This window comes from Fusarium sambucinum, chromosome II, assembly GCF_050947815.1.
Source record: "Fusarium sambucinum isolate potato_lamoka chromosome II, whole genome shotgun sequence".
NCBI classification, from domain to species: Eukaryota; Fungi; Ascomycota; class Sordariomycetes; order Hypocreales; family Nectriaceae; genus Fusarium; species Fusarium sambucinum.
The window spans coordinates 6347167-6366913 of NC_139293.1; the positions used below are offsets into that span (position 1 = coordinate 6347167).

Sequence of the window (19747 nt, forward strand, 5' to 3'; positions counted from 1 at the left end):
AAATGATTATCGGAAAGTATACTATAATTGTACTTTCTTAAAGAGAACCTGGATACATCATGTCTTTCACTACCAAGCGACACTTGCGTACAAACGTGGCCTCCGAGCTGACTCAGCAATAAAGAGAGTTTTGTTTAACGCCAGGTCGCCTACCTAGCCCAACAAAGTACATGGTGCAGCTACGGAAGACAGGATAGGAAAGGTGTCTAGAGCAATAAAGTGAGTCAGGTAATCAAGAATAGAAGAGGAAGGCTTTTATTCAGAGTATATCTCTTGAAACATTATAAAGATTAATAAGAAAGAAGGTATTATGACTTTGTCAAAATCGTCGCTCAATATGGATACTAATTAAATTTTAGTAAAGATACACTTTCTCTCCTTGACTCATCGCCCGTCTTCGGAAGAGCTACCGTCTTGCTGAAAGTCATAAACTTGTCTGTCTCATTTTTAATTTATCAACGATTGCTACTTTGGTCAAAATGTCTATCGACCCAGCTTTCATGCCCTGGGCCGAAGGGAAAGGCGTCAAATTAAAAAATGTCGAACCTCGGATTTTTCCTGGGCGAGGTATTGGTATTGCTGCAGTTCGTGATATCAGAGTAAGTCATAACTGGGAAAGCCAGCCTACCAACATCTTTCCTTTCCCTACATCACTGTGGAGTGTCAAGTTGCAATTGCTGACGGGTTAGGCAAACGATACCATATTATTTGTGCCAACAAAATCTCTTCGCACCATTGATACAGTTCCAAAGCACATCAGAGAGGCTCTTCATGGCGTCTCAGTCCACGGAATCTTGGCTGCTGAAATTGCGCTTGATGACAGTGATGACTTTGCCATCTGGAGAACAGTCCTCCCAACTCGAGAAGATCTAGAGGGTGGAATGCCCATGATGTGGCCGAGTGAACTTCAAGCCCTTCTCCCCAAGCGAGCCAAAGATATCTTGGACAATCAAAACACCACATTCCGACGGGAGTGCGATATTGTCCTAAAAGCTTTTCCGAAACTGACAAGAGACGCTTATCTCTACAATTGGCTTTTAATAAATACCAGAACTTTCTATAATAGCATGCCGAAGATGAAGGGCTACGGTCATGCTGATAGATTGGTCTGCATGATCACTGCAGATTTATTCAACCATGTAGACCAAGGGTGCAAACTCGTCTACTCTGCTCTCGGATACAGCGTTCAAGCAGACCGAGCCTACAAGCGAGGCGAGGAAGTCTACGTTTCCTACGGCCCTCACTCGAACGACTTTCTTTTGACAGAATATGGCTTCATTCTGGATACGAACCGCTGGGATGAGGTGCACCTGGACGAAGTTATACTGCCACTCCTAAACAAGACGCAGCGCGCTGAACTGGAGAGCGTGGGCTTTCTTGAAAGATACACACTTGATGATCAGACCCCTGGTTGTCATCGGACCCAAGTGGCCCTTCGAATTCTATGCTGTTCCCCTGGACAGTGGCAACGGTTCTTTGACGCTTGTGAGGATGGACGGTCCTCGCAGACAGAAGTGGACAGTATCCTTTTATCCGCCTTGAAAGACTTTTTACAGGTCATTGAGAAAACTCGAAGCGACATTGATGAGATAGAGGGTGGTACGAGCAGTCAGAGGGAACTGTTGAGACGCCGGTGGCAACAAATCGAGGCAATGGTTGCAACGACGATAGAAACGCTAACTAAAGAATAACGATCTGGCTTTGAGGTTTCTTTCACAAGCATGATTCTTTACGATTTTGTAAAAGAGATGTTAGCCGCAACGCTTCTCAAATGTCCCGACCGTGTATATTCTAATTGTGCAAGTCAACCCACAGTCGGGCCTCTACTATGGTATTTACATCCATGCAATCTACCCCGTGCTCAGTGATTTCCGTATCCATATCGAGGTGTTTCCCTCGCCATGTTGTTTTTATAGGAAACGAGACACATCAAGCACAGTAGCAATTCCATCCATGGCACCCGCCTCCTTGGAAGCCAGCATTTTTCTCATAGCTGTACCATCACCTCCACCTGGGACTTTGCCGTAGACTGCTTCGCCCAGCATACGGAGCTGCATAGGAAACTGGGAATCTCCATAGTGTTCAATAATACCGGCTTTATCAGTTGCAGACTTCAAATTCTGCTCTGACGAGTTCATGCCAAACTCTTCGCACTCTGTCTGCTTCTCTGGTGTCCACCAGGAAGGAAGAAGTCCTTTTTTCGCCGACATTCCGGCGATGAATTCTTGGAACCCAGCCAATCCATCTTCGGCGCCACTGTACAGGCTATCCTCCATCACCTCACCCTCAAGTTTGTACATGTCCTCGACACGTAGACGGTAACAGTCGATGAGAAGGCGATAGACATCCTTCTCAGGGCGGTCGTGCAGGTATTTTCCATTGTCCAGGCGAGTAAAGGGATCAGGGATAGGCTGGTCGAGTCCCTTTGGCGGTGATCCACTACCCTCAGTCGCTTGAGGAGATGTAGAAGATCCTTTTCCGCAAACCTTTTTGTGGTGCTTCCAGTCATTCTTTTGGCACTCCCTGGAACAGTAAGACCCCGACAAGCATTTCGCGCAGCGTTTGAGGGAAACCCCCGGTTCGCTTTTCTTGCAGACGTTACAGCAGGCCATTGTGGGTGGTAGTGGAATGTCGGTGAGATGGAGGTCTAAAGTTTTAGAGGAATGCAGGAAGGGAACGTGACAGAATTTATATATCATCACAGTGCGCAGACTAAAAGGACATCAAAAAAGCAATGAAACAGCCAATAGTTTGGTTACTTTATGCATGGCCTTGGTGGGAATTGTTTCGACTAGTAGCAGTGATTGGTCACCTCGCTGTTAAACAAACCATAATGTGAATTCGACATCTCTATCATTTATACAATACATCTATGGCAAGCCTGATACGTCATCGACGAATGTGTAAATACCCCTCCATCCATATGACCCATCGGTCAACTCGAGTTCAACAGTAGTCTTTGCAGCCTCCGACTCGCCAGCTTGGCGGCTGATACTGATTCTACCAAAGTAGGGTATAGTCACTTGATACGGGTAGAGTTGACCCCGATATCTGCCTTTGCATGCAGCATACAATGTCTCAAGCACATCGGCTGCCTGTTCAGCTGTTGTATTCTCCAAAACCTCACCCGTCTTCTTTAGCCTGCTAACAAAATCTGTAATGACAGTCCAAATGCGTTCCTCTTCTTCCATTGTTCTTTCTTTGGCTACCAAGTCGACAATGAGCATGATAGCACTATTGAATGCAAGGTAGTCTTCTGTATCTCGCCTCATCGGTTTGCGTTGCAAACTTCTGATATCCCTGTGAGCCCGTATTGCTCCTTCGGCTGATTCCAAAACTTCGATACGGGTGTACTCAAACTGCTTGTCGTAGCCCGCAAACTGAGAATAAGGCAAATGGATCATTATGTTGAGAGTATGTTGGTAGAGTCTCATGATGGCATGTCCTATCGGTGGAAATGCCGAGTCCAAGTCAGCTTCTGCCCGTTCATCCGGTATCATGATTTTGAGCTCCTTCATCTGGTCGACGATGCTTGTCATTGTACTGAAAGGCGTGTCTTGGCGCAATCGATCTCTGTCGCCAATAAATCCCGACAACAGTCCGATTTTTCTCAGAATATCAAGGTCAGGAGTCGTAGGAGTCGTGGGTATATCTGAATTGGGGGTGCCATAAGGCAGCCCTATAATGAGAGATATTTGACGATCTCGAATCCATAAAGCATCCCACAGCAGGCTTTGACGAAGATGAAGGCCTAGTAACAGAGCATTCTCAATGCCGGCTCTGATACATTTCCATGCTTTGCTCGGACGACCAAGCACGATAAACAACTCGAATTGAAGAACAAGCGCTTCAATTGAGTCGATACTGCAGGCCGGTGTGCAGTCTGCAAGGTACAATATCGATACCTGCGTGAGGATGCGATCGATAAAGTCTTCTGGGCACAGAGGTAAGCCAGTCTCGGCATCTTTAAAGTCTTTCGGTAATTGTGAAAGGAGAAGGCAAACCCAGACCAGGGATTTAGATACAAGTCCGACGTCTCTGGATTGCAGTGCATCGAATATCTTGTCGCGGTTGCAGAAGATCCCGTATTCATCTTGATCATTGTGAATTATTGCAAAAGGCCACAGCATAAGGCTGGATCGTAGTTGATCTCCAGAGTAGGAGTAATCCAGAATCCTCACGAGTGTCTGTGGATTCAAGATGAGGTCGCCCGGAACCAACTCCGACTGTGATATAGGAGTCTGGGACACATATTCATTGTCTGGAGTTTCTTTAAGGTTTTGCAGTTGTGAATCTTCTGGTGTGGTATTGTCTTGAGGGGTCTTGGGAGAGTCAGCAGAGCCAACAACGTTGCATTTGTCGAGTTGGCTTGTCAAGATTCTGATGGATTCTTGCATTTCCACCATGCGCGACTCGACTTGAGTGACAAATTGGTTCAATTCTTGTATCATTCGGTCCCTTTCATCGACTTGTTGCGACTCGCAAAGAAGAGAGTGAGCCACACATTGACGACACTTTCTTTGACGCTCGTCAAACACACAGCTCACTTTTTGACGGCGACATTCTGTACAACTCTTTGTTCTGAGTCGTTCTCTATTGTGATGTTCCGTGAACGAATGCGACTGCATTGTATTGTTTGGTGGAGTAGAGACTGGCGGTCATCTTTGTGATTGAGACAACTCGCGGCGTGGCTTGGGTTCACAAACTTGTCAAATGTCTCAGATATGACGATATTTCCAAGATCAAACCTTGATTGTTCGAAAGGGGGAGTAAAGTCATTGGGAATTAGTACATTGTATAGTGGTTACTATTGGTGTTGGTTCATGACTACTTGTCGGAACTAAGCATCTTTTAGTTCTCCAAACTTGGCCCAGTGGTACCAAGTCGATCATTATTGGCTTAAATAGACCAATGGTATTGATTAACCTCTGTAAGCGTAGCAAACTGGCAAACTTGACAGTTGTTTGTTGATGGGGTGTGTTGTTCAAAAACAGACTAACTCATTGAATGGACTCGAGTCGTGATAGTGTGCAAATGCCATCAATATGTTTAACTGGTATGGATTTGTCCGGATCGTGCACGTCTCCCATGACCGTCTATTTCATAGACTGATTGATCTAAATGGAAATACCCATTTCTAGATAGTAGACTGAGTACCAAGGTACCTGTTCCAACTCCAGCTTCAGGGTAAGTGGGTCGACCCACAATCTTCAAGTCCGGGTTATCACGACCATCTTGAACTTCAATGCGCCATCAGACACAATGAATGCGCCACAGACTCTTTTGCGCAGCCTGCGCATCTCAAGACAAGTTCCTCGCTACACAAGATTCACCAGCGCACCACCACGAAGAAACTTCACATCCTCCTTCTTCCGTCGCAAGAAGCAGCCCTCAGCCGATGACCCAGAATTCGTTTCTATTCTAGACGGACCTCCCCAGCTTGTCCGCGTAGGAAAACGTCATGGACCTGGTCTCATTATCCTCGGTATGATGATCTAATGCTCCTGGGGTTATATCATGATTACTACTGTTGTCGATGCATCATCGAATGACCTTCCATTATCGAATATAGACTAATTGATGTAGCCATCATTCCCATAACGGCATTCATCTTGGGGACATGGCAAGTCCAACGCCTAGGCTGGAAGTCGGAGCTACTTGCCAAATTTGAAGACCGTCTTATCCGCGACCCTCTACCTCTACCACCTACCATCGACCCTGATGCCATTCACGACTTCGATTACCGCCGCGTGCTAGCAACAGGTCATTTCAGACATGACCAGGAGATGCTTATCGGGCCTCGCATGCGTGATGGCACAGACGGATACATGGTTGTTACGCCCTTGGAGCGAGAGAATGGCACAACAATTCTAGTCAACAGAGGTTGGATTGATAAGAAGCACAGAGATAAGAGGACGAGACCCGATGGATTACCAACTGGGGAAGTCACAGTTGAGGGACTCTTGAGAGAGCCATGGAAGAAGAATATGTTTACACCTGAAAACCAACCCGAGAAGGGCATGTTTTATTTCCCGGATGTGAAGCAGATGGCTGCGTTGACCGGCGCTCAGCCTGTCTGGGTTGAGGTTACTACGGGTATACTATCCTCATGATCATTCATATCTCATAACTTGCTAACGATACCAGAACCCGAATTTATGCAAATGGTCGACTGGGAATCCCGAGGTATCCCTTATGGCCGGCCCGCAGAGGTCAACCTGCGAAATAACCACGCTCAGTACATCCTTACCTGGTAAGTTGAATCCTTATGCCAACTCGAGCCGGCGAGCTGACCCTTGATCCTAGGTACGGCCTGTGCTTTGCAACCTCAATCATGCTTTGGATGGTAGTTAAGAAGCCCGCAAACGACGTTGCTCGTCGTGTCGCCCGCTCAAAGGGCTTGTAAACTAAACTGTGCCATGCATGTCATGTGAACTCATGTATATTCTGCCACTTCTCTTTCATCACCTTGATCCGACACACGCTTTGCCTTGCGTTGTTTGATGGGTTGTGGCACCGGCATTCTCAGCTCCTGGAGGAGTTCTCTTGGAAGGTGCTTCTGTGCCAAAGAGAACATGGAAGAACGAGGTCCAATCTGGCGTTGCCTGTACGATATTAGAATAAAAATTGGAGCTGGCCACAGACGACATACCTTTTCATGAGTGTCAAGACGTCGCTCTCTTCAATAGTCTTGCGCTTGGCGTGATCTGCGTACGCTCCTAGATCATCGCCCAATTGCTCAAAGAACCATTCTGAAGATTGAATAAGAGCATTTAGCGTCTCTGCTGAAAGACGCTGGTTGCTTAGACCTGACGATTGAAGAGCTGTCTGTGCCACCCTCTTGACAAAAGCTGGGGGGAGTGATGGATATTCGATGCCATGTTGTGAGATCCGTTTTCGCTTTTTGTTTGCTTTCAATCCACGAGGCAGCCTGTCGTCAGCCGGTAGATGTGTCGTGGTTGTGACGGTCGGTTCCATAGCTGGTTCTAGTTCGTTTATTGAGCTGTGATCGTCCATGCCACCCTCATAGTCCCAACCATCCATGCCAAGGTCTGCACCACCATCAGAGTCGGAACCAAATACGACATTTTGTTGTGGATCACGAGCGTTATCGCCTCTGGCTTCTGCGATTGATTGATCAACAACGGGTGATGTTTGTTGTAAGCCATCAGCTGGATCAGACATTTGAAAGACTGTTTGATCATCCAAACCCTCTGGCATATCCAGATTAAAGTCACTTCCTCTACCCTCTGTCATCCGCCGGGTTTGATCTGCTTCGAATCTGTGTCTGGATTAGTCAATGCCACAAATTATACTGCTGGTGACGTACGCTTCCAAAGAGACATCTTCACCAGCTCTTGCATCGAGGTTTTCCAGAAACCCAGGAAAAAAGTCTGACTGTTGACCAATATCTTCCGTAGGCTCGTTGAAATAGTCACTTATGCGCTCACTTCCTGGGCTGCCTCGAGATAAACGAGAATTGTCCGCATATCGTCGAGGCATTTCAATTGATTGAACTGTGAAATTATCTTCATCCAACTGTGACAATCGTGGTGGTGGAATTTCTGAGCTCATACTAGAAGCATCTTCATCCAGTGGCAACGAAAGTCTTGGACGTCGAGTAAGAAATTCATCATCGTCATCATCGTCTTCGTTATCGTAAAGATTGCTTTGCTCCTGCTGTGTCGGTGATGAACTTTTTCGTATACCAGGAGATGAAGAAGAAGAATATTGAATCGGTTGGCTTTTGGGTGCAAGTGCTCGACCGAGATGTCGCAGAACATCCAAGGGTGTTTCTCTCTGTTGCATCATGCTTTGCCTGCGATTTTTTCCAGGAGTAAACATTGCTGTTCGGCGTTGGTCGAGCAGCCTTCGGGCGGCTTTGGCGTGGGGAGTTGGCGCATTGGATCGGCCTGCAGAGGCAGGAGTGCCTCGACGAAGAGAGGCTCGGAAATCACGGGTGCCAGTACGATCTAGAGGAGTGTGGACGGATGCGCGAGCAGAATAAGGCTCAGCGCTGATTGCCCTGCGAGGAGTTCTTGAAGGAGTCTGCGCTGGCGTCTGTTGCGATGCCGCCTTGGGTGGTGATGATGTCGGGCTTGACATGGTGGTGTTTATTTAGATGCGGAATAGGTACTCGAAGGATGCTCAAAAAGCAGGCGTCTCAGGATAAGGGTTCATAAGCGATTAAACTTGATTAGTCTAGTTGGCTGGAGTGCATTATTGTCTTTTGTGTAGGTACTACGGTATATGATGTACCTACTAACGTTACCTAGTAGGTACTACCCAGGAATACTAACGCGACGCGACGAGGGGACTCTCTACAAAATGCACGGACCACTCTGGTTAGTCTGAAGGTGAATCTGAGCTTAATTTGTTTGATGGGTCCTAAAAGTACTGTATAAAATCTTTAGGCGTGCAGCTTGGTCACGAAAGGTACTGAGCGTAATTTGTATTTTTAATCCTTCTTTTATCCTAGACCTTCTCAATTTTCTGAACGTTTTCGACAACAAGGTTGATCTGTCTCGAATACTCAAAAACATCTTCAACCAGAGTTCCTCTCACAAGACCAAGTTTCCCAACACGTACGTGCCAGATGAGCTTGATATAGATTAGGATCGTTCAATTAAGACCTTTGCCGCGCTCTACTAATGTGTATATGGAGTCTTTTGTATTGAGTTTTCATCCTTCATCAAAGATATACTGTTGAAACTATGTAGCTCGACTGTAGATACAATATGGCTTCTCAAAGGAAACGTGTGAATGATACTGACATGAATGACCTATAAATGACTTATAAAGATCCCTTTGCAGTTAAACCCAGATAGCCCCAACCACCAAGCAAGATACTGCTTGTGAATCTCCAAGCAGCTGTCCCTGGAGCCCCTGCTTTCAGGCAGATATATAGATCAGCTGCCCCCCAACAAATGATCAGGCTTATTAACGCGTCGACGACTTCATATTTTCCATGGAGATAAAAATACCATAGCGCAAGGCCATACGCGGATACTCTACTTCCATAGATAGCAAAGGCTGTATGGGCGGGTTGTGAGTTGGCGATACGCTCTGGTAAGCCATATTCTCGCATAGCCCGAGCAGGTGAAATAAAAGGTAAAAGACCGCCAAAGGTAAAGGCAGTGGCTATAAAGACAGCAGGAATATGCCATGGAGAAAAGTCGGAAAACAAGCCTGAAGCCATGGTGTACTAGGATTCTGTTAGTGTTGGTGATGGTTGAGTCAAACCTCAAGATTATACGCACCTCGCTAGTTATACAAGTCAAACGAAGGAAAGAGTTGTCAAGTATGTCGAAATATCAAGGCCAGCATTTATAAAGGACACTGGTAAGCTGACGATTATGCGAGAGACAGATGTAAGATTAGGCAAAACGGTAAAATTGGCAAAAGGATAGGTAATTAGGACCGAGCGTGGATCGAACACGCGACCTAGGGATCTGCAATCCCTCGCTCGTACCACTGAGCTATCGATCCTTGTCATTGAACTGCAAGAACTTTTCAAACTGGGTATTATGTAGATATTTGGGTGCTGTCGCTCAGGCAGAGCAAGGGTCTGGCGCTAAGTAGGTGGAGGTTTCAATGAATGAGCTGCATGCCTAAATCCATATCTTAATCTCCAACCTCTTTATTATCCTTACTTAAAACATCTTGACGCTTTTGTTATATATTATCATGTTAATCTCGGTGTGCCTCTTGTTCTGCAGTTATAAGGTGATGCGACGTCTTTGTTCAATAGTAATCTCTACAACCTTCGTAATCGTTCTGGTCAATATCATACCAACCTCTGGATTACTCTGTATTCCTTGTTCTATATCAATAGTAAAAGTCAATGAAACCGTAAGGTTTAACTGATAACCCGACATAAGATAACAGGGTTGGCGCTCTTTTTGCTGGGGCCTTTCAAATATCCCTTGTTATTGCACTCTGTAGATATCCACAATAGCCGCCGCCCGGCCATCCACCAGTAACAGCCTAGCACGAGTAGCAGTGCTGGGGACCAAGAACCTGTGGCCTCACTTGAGGCACAAAACACTCCGTACACCTCGGTTTGTGTCAAGTTTCCTCTCTAACCTATCTTTTTATGCAGCTGTGAAACTCACCTGAGGATCCATTCGAGTTTTGTCGCTACTTGTCGCATCGTCAATCGTCATTGTCTTGTTCCGTTATCCGGCCTCCCCTCACAGTCCTAGTCTACCTATGCTCTGGTCTCTCTACTACATCTACCCAGACACCAACAGTCGCTTTGACCATCCTCATCTACCCCTCGACTAGACAACTTGCTTGCTGCGCTTCGCTCTTCTCTTCGACTTTATACCCAGTTCCTCCTATTTCTCGATTATCCGATCGCAACAATGGCCCAGCCCGGCGTGCAATCATTGAAGGTTTGTTGAGCACAAGGTTACCTGACGCAATACCTGGTTGGCTGACCGCTGCTACAGTGTGTGGTGACTGGTGATGGTGCTGTTGGAAAGGTACGTCGGACAACAAACCGTCGCTTACCGCGACAACCATCACAGAAACTCTCGCTGACTGCTTCCAGACTTGTCTACTCATTTCCTACACCACAAATGCGTTCCCCGGCGAATACATCCCAACAGTCTTTGACAACTACTCTGCTAGCGTTATGGTCGATGGCAAGCCTATTAGTCTTGGCCTCTGGGATACCGCTGGTCAGGAGGATTACGACAGACTGCGACCCCTTTCATACCCTCAGACCGATGTCTTCCTGATTTGCTTCTCCATCGTCAGCCCTCCATCATTCGACAACGTAAAGGCAAAGGTAAATTGACAGCCGCCTGCCTCCCGACTTTGCTGACATCTCCCCAGTGGTACCCCGAGATCGATCATCATGCGCCCAACATTCCCATTATTCTCGTCGGAACCAAGCTCGATCTTCGAGAGGATGCATCCACCCTCGAGTCTCTCCGACAGAAGCGCATGGAGCCTGTATCATACGAGCAGGCGCTGACCTGCGCCAAGGAGATTAAGGCCTACAAGTACCTTGAGTGTTCCGCTTTGACCCAAAGAAACCTTAAGAGCGTTTTTGACGAGGCTATCCGGTATGTTTTCACTATCATCATCTGCGCATGCTAACAACCCAAGGGCCGTCCTCAACCCTCGACCCACACCTTCGAAGCAAAAGAAGAATAAGTGCTCTATCCTGTAGATATCTAATGAACGCCACGCGCACATGGCACACGCGCGTTTGAGGATCAACGAAAGCGTCTTGACGACGCAAAACGATATGAAGATTTCTGGATGCGCAACAAGCATGGCATCTGATTACAAGACGGCGGTCTTTACGAGATATCCTTGGGAATGATTGAGGGGGTAATTGTTTTTTTTTTTTCAGCAAGTCCGTTTATCTGTCTGCTTCCCTCAGATGGAAAATGCGTATGATGGCTTTTTTGCGAGGCGGGTTCTTGAATTTCACTCTATTTCATGCTGTGGCTGCCTAAGTCTTAGGGTATAAAATAAAAAGCCCAAGAAGTCTGGCATAAGTAGCATAAACTGGCCTACTAATTTCGTCTCTTATGCTCGCAACGGCCAATTTTTGACACCCTGAGGTGAAGTTTTGTGATAATAGTGATTAACAGTGTTTGTCTTGAGTTGGACTGTCAACTTGGAGTGGTCAGGCATGCTCAAATACATCGCATTGCAGCTAGCCGCTCACTATCTACATCCGTGATGTTATGGGTATCTCCATTCGAAAACAACTTTTGTATACGACCGTTCATTAAAATGAACCCAGAAAATGCCGTCAAGCTGGTTTCTTTCGCCTCAAACTTCACGCCTCTCGTACCTCTTCAACAAGCCCGAGTTCACCACTTTTTACCAGGAATATGGGCACGTCGACTGGGGTGAATGCCGTCATCGCCTGCTGGACGTCTGTCGGCGTTGGCCTTGCTGCTCTCTTCCTTTGCAATTCTCTCCCGCTCGATACGCTTGGTGCGGTTCTCATTTAGCTTGACATTCTTCTCCTTGATCTTTTCCTGCCGTTGCTTTGTCTTTCCACCTCCACCGGCACTATTGTAGAAGTTAGCTGCTGTATTGATGTAGGGTGATTGTGGGAAGCATTGACTGCTAGTCAAGATCCCAATGACAGCAAAAGAAACTCACGTTAGTTCGACGTTGATGCGACGAGGATAGGAAGTACCGTCCGTAAACTCGGAATGGTGGAATTTGTCGAGACATGTTCGCATATGCCAGACCTTGGCGAATTCGACAAATGCAAAACCACGGCAGGGCTTTGAGTCCTTGGGATCGCTCATACAGCGGACTCCCACGGGATCCAAAGAGGCAAAATGAGCTTTGATGGTCTCAGCGGTGGCGGTAAAGGGCAAGTTGCCGACAAAGACAATATGGCGGTCCGCCTTGCCATTGGATTTCGTGTCGGTGGTGTCTTCTTTTGCGCTGGTAGATTCGGTGGCCGTCTCTGCGGATTTTTGCTTTTTGTTTTTCTTCTTGCTCTTGGGCTCATCCTTCGTTTCGACGTCGGCGCTGGTGTCCTGCTGCTCTTCCTCGACCTTGGCCTTCTTCTCCTTCTTCTTTTCCTTCTTGGCAGACTTTTCAGCGTCTACAGTGGTATCGGCGGGCTTATCATCTGCATCGGCCATCGGGATATCTTGGGTATCTTCGACATCGTCATCTTGCTCGGGGAGATCCTGTAGATCCTTGCGCTTCTCCTTGCGCTCTTTGCGCGACTCCTTCTTGAACTTCTTGTCTCGCTTCTCCTTCTTGGCCTTTTTCACGTCGGCGCCATCATCCTCGCGCTTGCGCTTCCTGTCGGGTTCGACAGAGACAACAGGCTTCTCTTCGGCCTCGGCTCTTTTGCTTTTCATGGTTGTGGTTTGCGATTGAAAATGTGATGTAGAGTCTTGTGTAGCAGTTAGTCAATATGTAAATGGAAACTTAGATTGACTGTGCAATTTTTAGAGTTCGCAGCCCCACTATTCGCGGAAATGCGCCGCCCGGCCGAGAAACCCAAACGTTTAACAATGTCTATAACTCCTAGGTACTTGTACATGGTTTGACAATACTGATTTCGTTCCACTCTGCAGTATTTATTGTTTGTTATGATTCATTATATTATCCTATCTAAGCTGCTAGCTCGACTGGACCTCGAGCTTTCTGTTCTGCCGGCATCTCTGCAATAATCCCCCAACCGCCTTGTAACTCTTGCGGTGGCTTCGCTTCAAATATGTTTGCAGCGTCCTCTTTTGGGCTATCCGCTTTGTCGTCCCTCTTTCGATTACGTCTCAGAAGGAATATGGCGCCAAGGATCGTGGAACTAATGACAACCAAACCCCCGATCACACCCCCGATGATAGGCCCTAGGTTGTTGTTTGCTGTGTTTTCTGATTTCTCTTCTGAGGAACTACTAGTCGTTTGAGTAGCTGTCTGTTCAGTTACTTCGATAGTAGTCGAAGACGTATCGCTCGAAACCGCAGTAGGCTCTTGTGATGTAGTTTGTTCCGTTGCTGTTGTTTTTGTTTCTGCTAATGTCGTCGGGCTAGCCAGATAATTCTCAACTGTAGCATGCCTCCCGCAGGCAAGATAGGAATAGCTCTGATCTATTCCGAACGTGAGAATAGCCGTGGAGCACCAGGAGTTACGGCCGCTATCGTTGGGTTAGCTCTGGCGAGAAGAATTCTGTAACCGACATACCAGGTAAACGTCGTGAGATCTGTGTCATCCATGCCACATCCAGTCGAACATGGACCTTTGTCGATGCAGTACCCAGCCAATCCGCAATCTGAAGCAGTCAGTACGGTTGTCGGGCAAAATCCCCACAGCCCATTCCGAGTATCAACTCTACAATTCCAGCCAGGGTCGGCAGTTCTGGCTTTGTCTGGATCGCCGTTCAGATAACCGCATGTTGATAACTCGGTGCTGATGGCTCGTGGTCCGAGCTGAATACTCGACTCCTCAAAAGTAGCTCTAGTTATTGATGGGATTGCCGTGAGTACAAAGCTGAGTGATGTAAATGTCTGTGCAAAGACGAGTAAACAAGAGAGTTGAAGACGACTCATGATTAGAAGAATCGTTGATGAAAGAACAGTCGAAACAAAAACATTAAAGGGGTTAGGATCGCACGTTTTTACAAGAGAATCAGTGCGAAAGCTCAGTGTTATATCTCTACCGCTGCGCATTTACATGGGTGTTGATGAGTTGGTTGAGTACCGACAACTCGGGTCGGCGCATCTATTGAGAATATGATTGGGCTATTCCCCGTCAGAGAATTTCCATCTCCTTGAGTTCATTGTAGCCTCCATGTAGATAATGCTCCTTTCTATCCGTCCCCTCCACCTGTTCGTTCCGGGGTGATGTGATATTAATGAAAGTTTGGCTGCCTAGGCTGGACTCACCCTTGTTAGTGAACTGTATGCCGATTTTTCACTGGAAATCAACACATAAACAAAATAAATAACCTAAAGCTTAGACTGGCTTATAATCAGTAAGTAAAACAACATCATAAATTTACTACACTTAGCCTTTCAGGTGTCATATGTATGTATGCTTCGGGAAGTGTGTCAAGTAGAGACGGGCGCTTATTCCAAATATATCTATCAATCCCTGTTCACATTTGCGGGGACTGGCTGTTGGTTGACTGACATTGTGATTGTCACTTTTCGGCTTTTACTTTTTCTTCCTTCTTCATAAACCTTTTAATTTACAAGTTGCTCATGTTTCGAAAAATTATAGCACCGCTGCTTGCGTTGCTTTGTTTCCTACTCGTCATCACAAGTTTATATCTTGGGCGCAGTAGCTTGACTTGGCCGTCGTATAGTTTTATAAGTATCGGGCATAATGAGGCGCAAGCAAGCAGCATCAGTCCAACATCTCTCAAGACCAAGGCCAAGACAACGAGTACAGAAGTATATGTACAGTCAGCCATTTCATCAGTTGCACCTAGTCCAACCGTGTCATCTCCTCCTACCATTTCAAACGGTATTCGTCACTCTCTTGCTATAAAGAGGAACATACTCATGCTACGCAGGCACTATACTTTCAGCAGATCGCATCTCACCTTACATCTCAGCCATTCTCAATCCAACGGCTACCGTCCTGCCAAGACTAAAGTGTCCTGCTCTAAACACTCAGCGCTACCGTCCGCTGCAACAGAGGAATGAGATTCAGGAGCAGATAGACTACTTCTTTGCCGTCAATCTACGCAACTGTAAGGACATCCTTCCGCGGTTGCTCGGAAGTATCGTTGAGGCAGCCCAATACCTGGGCGTTTCTAGATGTGCCTTGAGCATAGTTGAGGGAAACTCCGCTGATGGCACCGCGGACGTTTTATCAGCACTTGATCCATTCCTTAAGGAGCTTGGATTAGTTTATTTCCTAAGACAAAACACAAAGATTGACCCTTCAAAGAACGCACGCATCAAGAAACTCGCTCAACTACGCAATTTGGCCCTTGAGCCATTGGTCAAAAATCAGGTGTCGGCTTCAGATAAAACAACTGTCCTCTTTCTTAACGACGTGGCCGCATGCCCTGACGACATTCTTGAGTTGGCTCTCCAACGAAAAATCCTCTCTGCCGACATGACTTGTGCCATGGATTGGGTATACCTTGGTGACCACCCTACCTTTTATGATGTCTGGGTAGCTCGGACCTCAAAAGGCGACTCGTTCTTTAAAGTTGGGGATGACGGCAACTGGAACAGCGCCTGGAACCTCTTTTGGAACGACCCTATAACACGGAGACGTTTCGATGAGAATAAGCCATTTCAAGTATTTGCTTGTTGGAATGGGGCAACAGCAATTGGAGCTGGACCGATTTTGCATGGGCAAAAGTTCAGAGAGAGCAATCCCGCCGAATGTTATCAGGGAGAACCGACCCTTTTTTGCAAAGATCTCTGGCATAAAGGCTTCCGTAAGATCGCGGTCGTACCCAGTGTTAATCTCGAGTACTCAGATAAAAGGGGAACAGATATTAAAGAACTCAAAGGATACGTGTCTAATATTGTTGAGCATCAGACGGAGGAAGATAACGCAATCGACTGGGTATTTTCGCCACCCGAACAAGTCCGTTGCATGCCTACATGGGAGTCACAAGGATGGAGACCATGGAACGAGACGTTATAATAGTTATTCTGTATCCTTGTGTTTATAGAGGTGGCCCTAAGCAAGGTGTAAGTCTTGCGCAATTGAACGTTGGTCTTGTCATTCGTTGAGCGTTACCTTGAGCTGGCAAATGTTTTTAATGTAAACCTCGAGAAACCCCCAGGGGTCCAGGGCGTCGGGCTGGTCAGGCTTTCTTCTTTTATATTCAATTTGTAATGCTTGGGGGATGTATGATATTTCTGATATTGACAAAGCGCTCAGACATCGAGGGAAGAAATAGCAAATGTCAATAAGTCATAAATTTAAGACGGTGTCAATCCGTAAATAAACTTTAAGCTTCAAATCGCATGCACACCCTCCTTGACATCCCGAGCCCTCCTCCACATATCAGTCTCGGGGCAGCTTCCCATTCTAACTCTAGGTATTCCGTCTGCCTGCCACTCCTCTACGCAAACTTGCGGCTCTATTTAAACAGGTAGAACCTGGCATTCTGCCCTTTCTGACCATTTGTAGAGATCCTTAATGTTGCCAAAGAGATACCGCTGTAGACAAAATGACTCCTGACGGCGACCACGATCATCTACCAGAAGGTCTTGACCACCCGGACGATACATTAATGGATGATTAACTCAGTGAAGAGAAGGGAAGTAGAGACAAGACCCAGGGGGCGAAGACAGAGGCAAGGACGACAGTGACAGGGACATCGGTGACGATGATCAGTATGTCTATCCGACATATATTCCTTTGATTCCCACCTCCGGACTTTGCAGATTCTGTCTTGAGGCCGATGACCTCATGGTCCATTAATGTATCTCGTCTGTTATCTCTAAGTATTGCACAAGATCACGAACTGCAAGGAGCTTAGCCACACATGCCCAGAACAACATGTTGCCAGAGGCAACAAAAAAAAACCGAGTGACCAGACCAGCACAGAACATAACACACAAAAACACGCCCTGGAGGTGTTGCCCCCCGGGGCAGTCTTCTCAAAAACAAAAAGAGGCCCAGCAGGGCCGGTCGTGCGAGGAGGGGGAGGGGTCGGCCGGGGCGTAGTGATAACCTTGGGCTTGCCATGGACAAGAACAAGCTCGTTGTAACTTTGGATTACTTGCGCGGTGGTGAGCCAAGCCACCTGGGCTTGAGGTTCTTGACCTTAAGCCAGTTCTCGCAAGAAGTGTAGACATGCCTGAACCGATAGTACCACATTAGATTAGATGGTGACGGTATAATAAGATAGGCAATAGTATCTAGCCTAATCACAAGTAGAGGGTGTGGTTATCCGCCTCCAGCGACCCTGGGAGATAGGTAGAGGGAGGATAGAAGCTGAGGTGGTTTCGATTGTTATTGCGCGTAAAGAATGACTGTTATTTGATGACCTTTGAATGGTTTTTCTATGCACGAGTGATTGATTCGTAGAAGTGTTATTGTTGATGAGAAGGAAGAAGGAAAAAACGATGAGCAGTTGGAAAATGGAGAATATGCACCTGATATTTAACTCAGGCTGCAGTGCAGGAGCACCGGCATCATGAATTAAAGGCTACAATAGTAGGTAATCAAGGCCCCCTGACCAGAGGGCCTGTCAACTCAGCTCCCTATAGATATTAGTGCTATTAATATCGTGAATGATTATTATAGTAATACAATCAGTTTTGTTTCTTACATTCCTGATTGTAACTGCCTACCAATATATTGATTGGCAGCCTTGTGATGATTCGGACTTATTGCTTCTTGCAAGTGAGAAGCCTTGAAAGCTCACCGTCACGCTAATTTGCTTTGTTTGTCTGAGCTCTTGGGCTCTTCGCCTTTATATCTCGATTATCCTCTTCCTTTTCCGATGGATTCTGCATCGTCAAAACCGATGTGTTCTACATTATCTTCTCTAAAGTCTTCATTGTCATCATATTCCTCTTCTTCGTAGCGCAGCACCCGCACTTGTAGACGCAAACGGAGAGCTGGAAATGTCCTTAAAGCTGTTGTTGTGTTTTTGTTATTTTCTTCTTCGTAAAGAACAGTATACAAGGAGGAGGAGCTAGAGCAGGAACAGAGACCTCCACATGACGGAGGAGCGGTATAGGAGGAATAGGAGGAGATCCAAGGACGGCCGGCCTCTCCACGAGGGGAGCACCAGGAGCCGCAGGCTGGTTATAGTTAGTAATAGCCTCTACTTCTCCTCCTCGTCCTATTAACTATTAGACCCTTGCATTTCAGCCCTCAGATCACAATCAATTATGGCCACCAGGACGAACTTACAAAATGCGAGAAAACCCTATACAAACATTCGGAAAGAGGAAGCGTAATGACAATGACCTTGAAGAAAAAAATGTGCAAGGATAGGCGCCTATACACTTCCGACGATCGAGCTGCATCTCCAACCATGGCAGGCCAGCGCAGCTTCCGATCGCAGCTCTTCAAGTCACGGCACAGTTGGAAAGGTCTGCGCAACAACAGCTCATGATTTAATGTCGAAGTAAAGCAGAATTGACGCGGTAAGAAAAATCAGCAATGTCACCAAACTCGCCATGCTAGAGAACGTCACAGCGAAAAAAGAGACCATCCCATATCGCCTACCGGCCAACAAGATACTGCAAACACAGCATTGAAATAGTCTTTCATCGTCAAAACTGCTCACTTCCTGTGGACATTCTTGAAGTCTTGACATACGCCCGGTTCCCCTTGCCGCGCATTGAAGAAGAAACAACCCTGAGGCCGAAGATTTTGAATTGGCAATTAATTATGGTTGACCCCCACCAGACCACTGATGAATGAATCAGCCTTTACAACCAAGAGTATGGATGAGAACGATCTTAGCAATGATTTTAGGACAACATATCACAGTTGATCAGAGAGAGGACCCACCAGCTCAGAGGTAACTGTCTGCTGTCATGAATGTGGGTTTGTGTTCGGTGAGACCTTTACTTAACAGGTGTCACAAACAACCTGTGGTTCATTCGTAGCGTCGCATTAGATGTCGTTGGGTCGGTCCGAGGCAGGAACGTGATCTGTACTAAAGTTAGCGTTTTCCTTACAACCTTGAACCTTGTCAGCCTCACACGATCCAATCCACCATGAACTAATTATATCTCCGATATTCTTGATTGATTGGACGTTAGTGAAACTAAGTTGGACAAGCCATCATATCGGCAGGTACCCGAACGGTTCTCCACATGGCGATCTAAATATGTCTAAGTCCTCTCAACACCATAAACTGAGCGACAAAAAGTGGTGATAGTTGGAAACTACGCGATGCAGCAATCGGACGTGGAAATGATTAAGCCAGAACAGATGATAAGCAAGTCAGGCTAATAGATAAAAGTCAGGAATCCTGCTGCCTTCGGCCGTCCCGCCACACGGCAAAATAAATGCATGCCTCGAAAGCTAGGTCACGTGTAGGGCTCAGAGCTTTGCTCGCGCAAGTCTGACCTTCCGTCCCTTCTTCATGTTGAACATTCCTCTAATTCAGAATCAATCATAAGTATTCACTCTATTTTAATTCTACTCTACCTCCGGCTTTCATCCAAGCATCTGTTTATAACCGCTGTAATGTATACGCGTGGTGGTGACCTCCTTGTGTCGCATGCGTATGCATTTCTCCTTTACATCAATAGCATCAACGCTGAGCTCAATTGACAGCATTGACATCATGCACTCTAGGGCTTGC

General features: G+C 46.6%; 10 protein-coding genes across 10 annotated transcripts; 4 read left to right on the top strand and 6 right to left on the bottom strand.

Annotated features, from left to right (window-relative positions):
• Positions 1-479: 479 nt before the first annotated feature.
• FSST1_009061 (protein-lysine N-methyltransferase) lies at positions 480-1691 on the top strand (the record flags this gene model as incomplete). The annotated part of the gene is made up of 2 exons (XM_083226003.1): positions 480-599; positions 690-1691. 2 exons carry the CDS (start codon positions 480-482, stop codon positions 1689-1691), a joined length of 1122 nt encoding a protein of 373 aa, XP_083085022.1.
• Positions 1692-1910: 219 nt separating this feature from the next.
• Positions 1911-2612, bottom strand: FSST1_009062 (zinc finger MYND domain-containing protein; the record flags this gene model as incomplete). The annotated part of the gene is made up of 1 exon (XM_083226004.1): positions 1911-2612. One exon carries the CDS (start codon positions 2610-2612, stop codon positions 1911-1913), a length of 702 nt encoding a protein of 233 aa, XP_083085023.1.
• Positions 2613-2870: 258 nt separating this feature from the next.
• On the bottom strand, positions 2871-4628 carry FSST1_009063 (Zn(II)2Cys6 transcription factor; the record flags this gene model as incomplete). The annotated part of the gene is made up of 1 exon (XM_083226005.1): positions 2871-4628. The coding sequence occupies one exon, from the start codon at positions 4626-4628 to the stop codon at positions 2871-2873; it is 1758 nt and encodes a 585-aa protein (XP_083085024.1).
• Positions 4629-5262: 634 nt separating this feature from the next.
• On the top strand, positions 5263-6406 carry FSST1_009064 (cytochrome oxidase assembly protein SHY1; the record flags this gene model as incomplete). Its single annotated transcript, XM_083226006.1, has 4 exons — positions 5263-5485; positions 5587-6096; positions 6148-6253; positions 6307-6406. 4 exons carry the CDS (start codon positions 5263-5265, stop codon positions 6404-6406), a joined length of 939 nt encoding a protein of 312 aa, XP_083085025.1.
• Positions 6407-6436: 30 nt separating this feature from the next.
• On the bottom strand, positions 6437-8106 carry FSST1_009065 (centromere kinetochore component CENP-T-domain-containing protein; the record flags this gene model as incomplete). Its single annotated transcript, XM_083226007.1, has 3 exons — positions 6437-6605; positions 6653-7282; positions 7331-8106. 3 exons carry the CDS (start codon positions 8104-8106, stop codon positions 6437-6439), a joined length of 1575 nt encoding a protein of 524 aa, XP_083085026.1.
• Positions 8107-8794: 688 nt separating this feature from the next.
• Positions 8795-9199, bottom strand: FSST1_009066 (DUF4267 domain-containing protein; the record flags this gene model as incomplete). The annotated part of the gene is made up of 1 exon (XM_083226008.1): positions 8795-9199. One exon carries the CDS (start codon positions 9197-9199, stop codon positions 8795-8797), a length of 405 nt encoding a protein of 134 aa, XP_083085027.1.
• A 1168-nt stretch (positions 9200-10367) lies between these two features.
• Positions 10368-11182, top strand: FSST1_009067 (P-loop containing nucleoside triphosphate hydrolase protein; the record flags this gene model as incomplete). Its single annotated transcript, XM_083226010.1, has 5 exons — positions 10368-10397; positions 10455-10487; positions 10556-10795; positions 10843-11075; positions 11119-11182. 5 exons carry the CDS (start codon positions 10368-10370, stop codon positions 11180-11182), a joined length of 600 nt encoding a protein of 199 aa, XP_083085028.1.
• A 655-nt stretch (positions 11183-11837) lies between these two features.
• Positions 11838-12857, bottom strand: FSST1_009068 (uncharacterized protein; the record flags this gene model as incomplete). Its single annotated transcript, XM_083226011.1, has 2 exons — positions 11838-12042; positions 12136-12857. 2 exons carry the CDS (start codon positions 12855-12857, stop codon positions 11838-11840), a joined length of 927 nt encoding a protein of 308 aa, XP_083085029.1.
• Positions 12858-13113: 256 nt separating this feature from the next.
• On the bottom strand, positions 13114-14048 carry FSST1_009069 (uncharacterized protein; the record flags this gene model as incomplete). The annotated part of the gene is made up of 2 exons (XM_083226012.1): positions 13114-13636; positions 13684-14048. 2 exons carry the CDS (start codon positions 14046-14048, stop codon positions 13114-13116), a joined length of 888 nt encoding a protein of 295 aa, XP_083085030.1.
• Positions 14049-14702: 654 nt separating this feature from the next.
• On the top strand, positions 14703-16110 carry FSST1_009070 (cryptococcal mannosyltransferase 1-domain-containing protein; the record flags this gene model as incomplete). Its single annotated transcript, XM_083226013.1, has 2 exons — positions 14703-14967; positions 15017-16110. 2 exons carry the CDS (start codon positions 14703-14705, stop codon positions 16108-16110), a joined length of 1359 nt encoding a protein of 452 aa, XP_083085031.1.
• Between the last annotated feature and the right edge of the window lie 3637 nt (positions 16111-19747).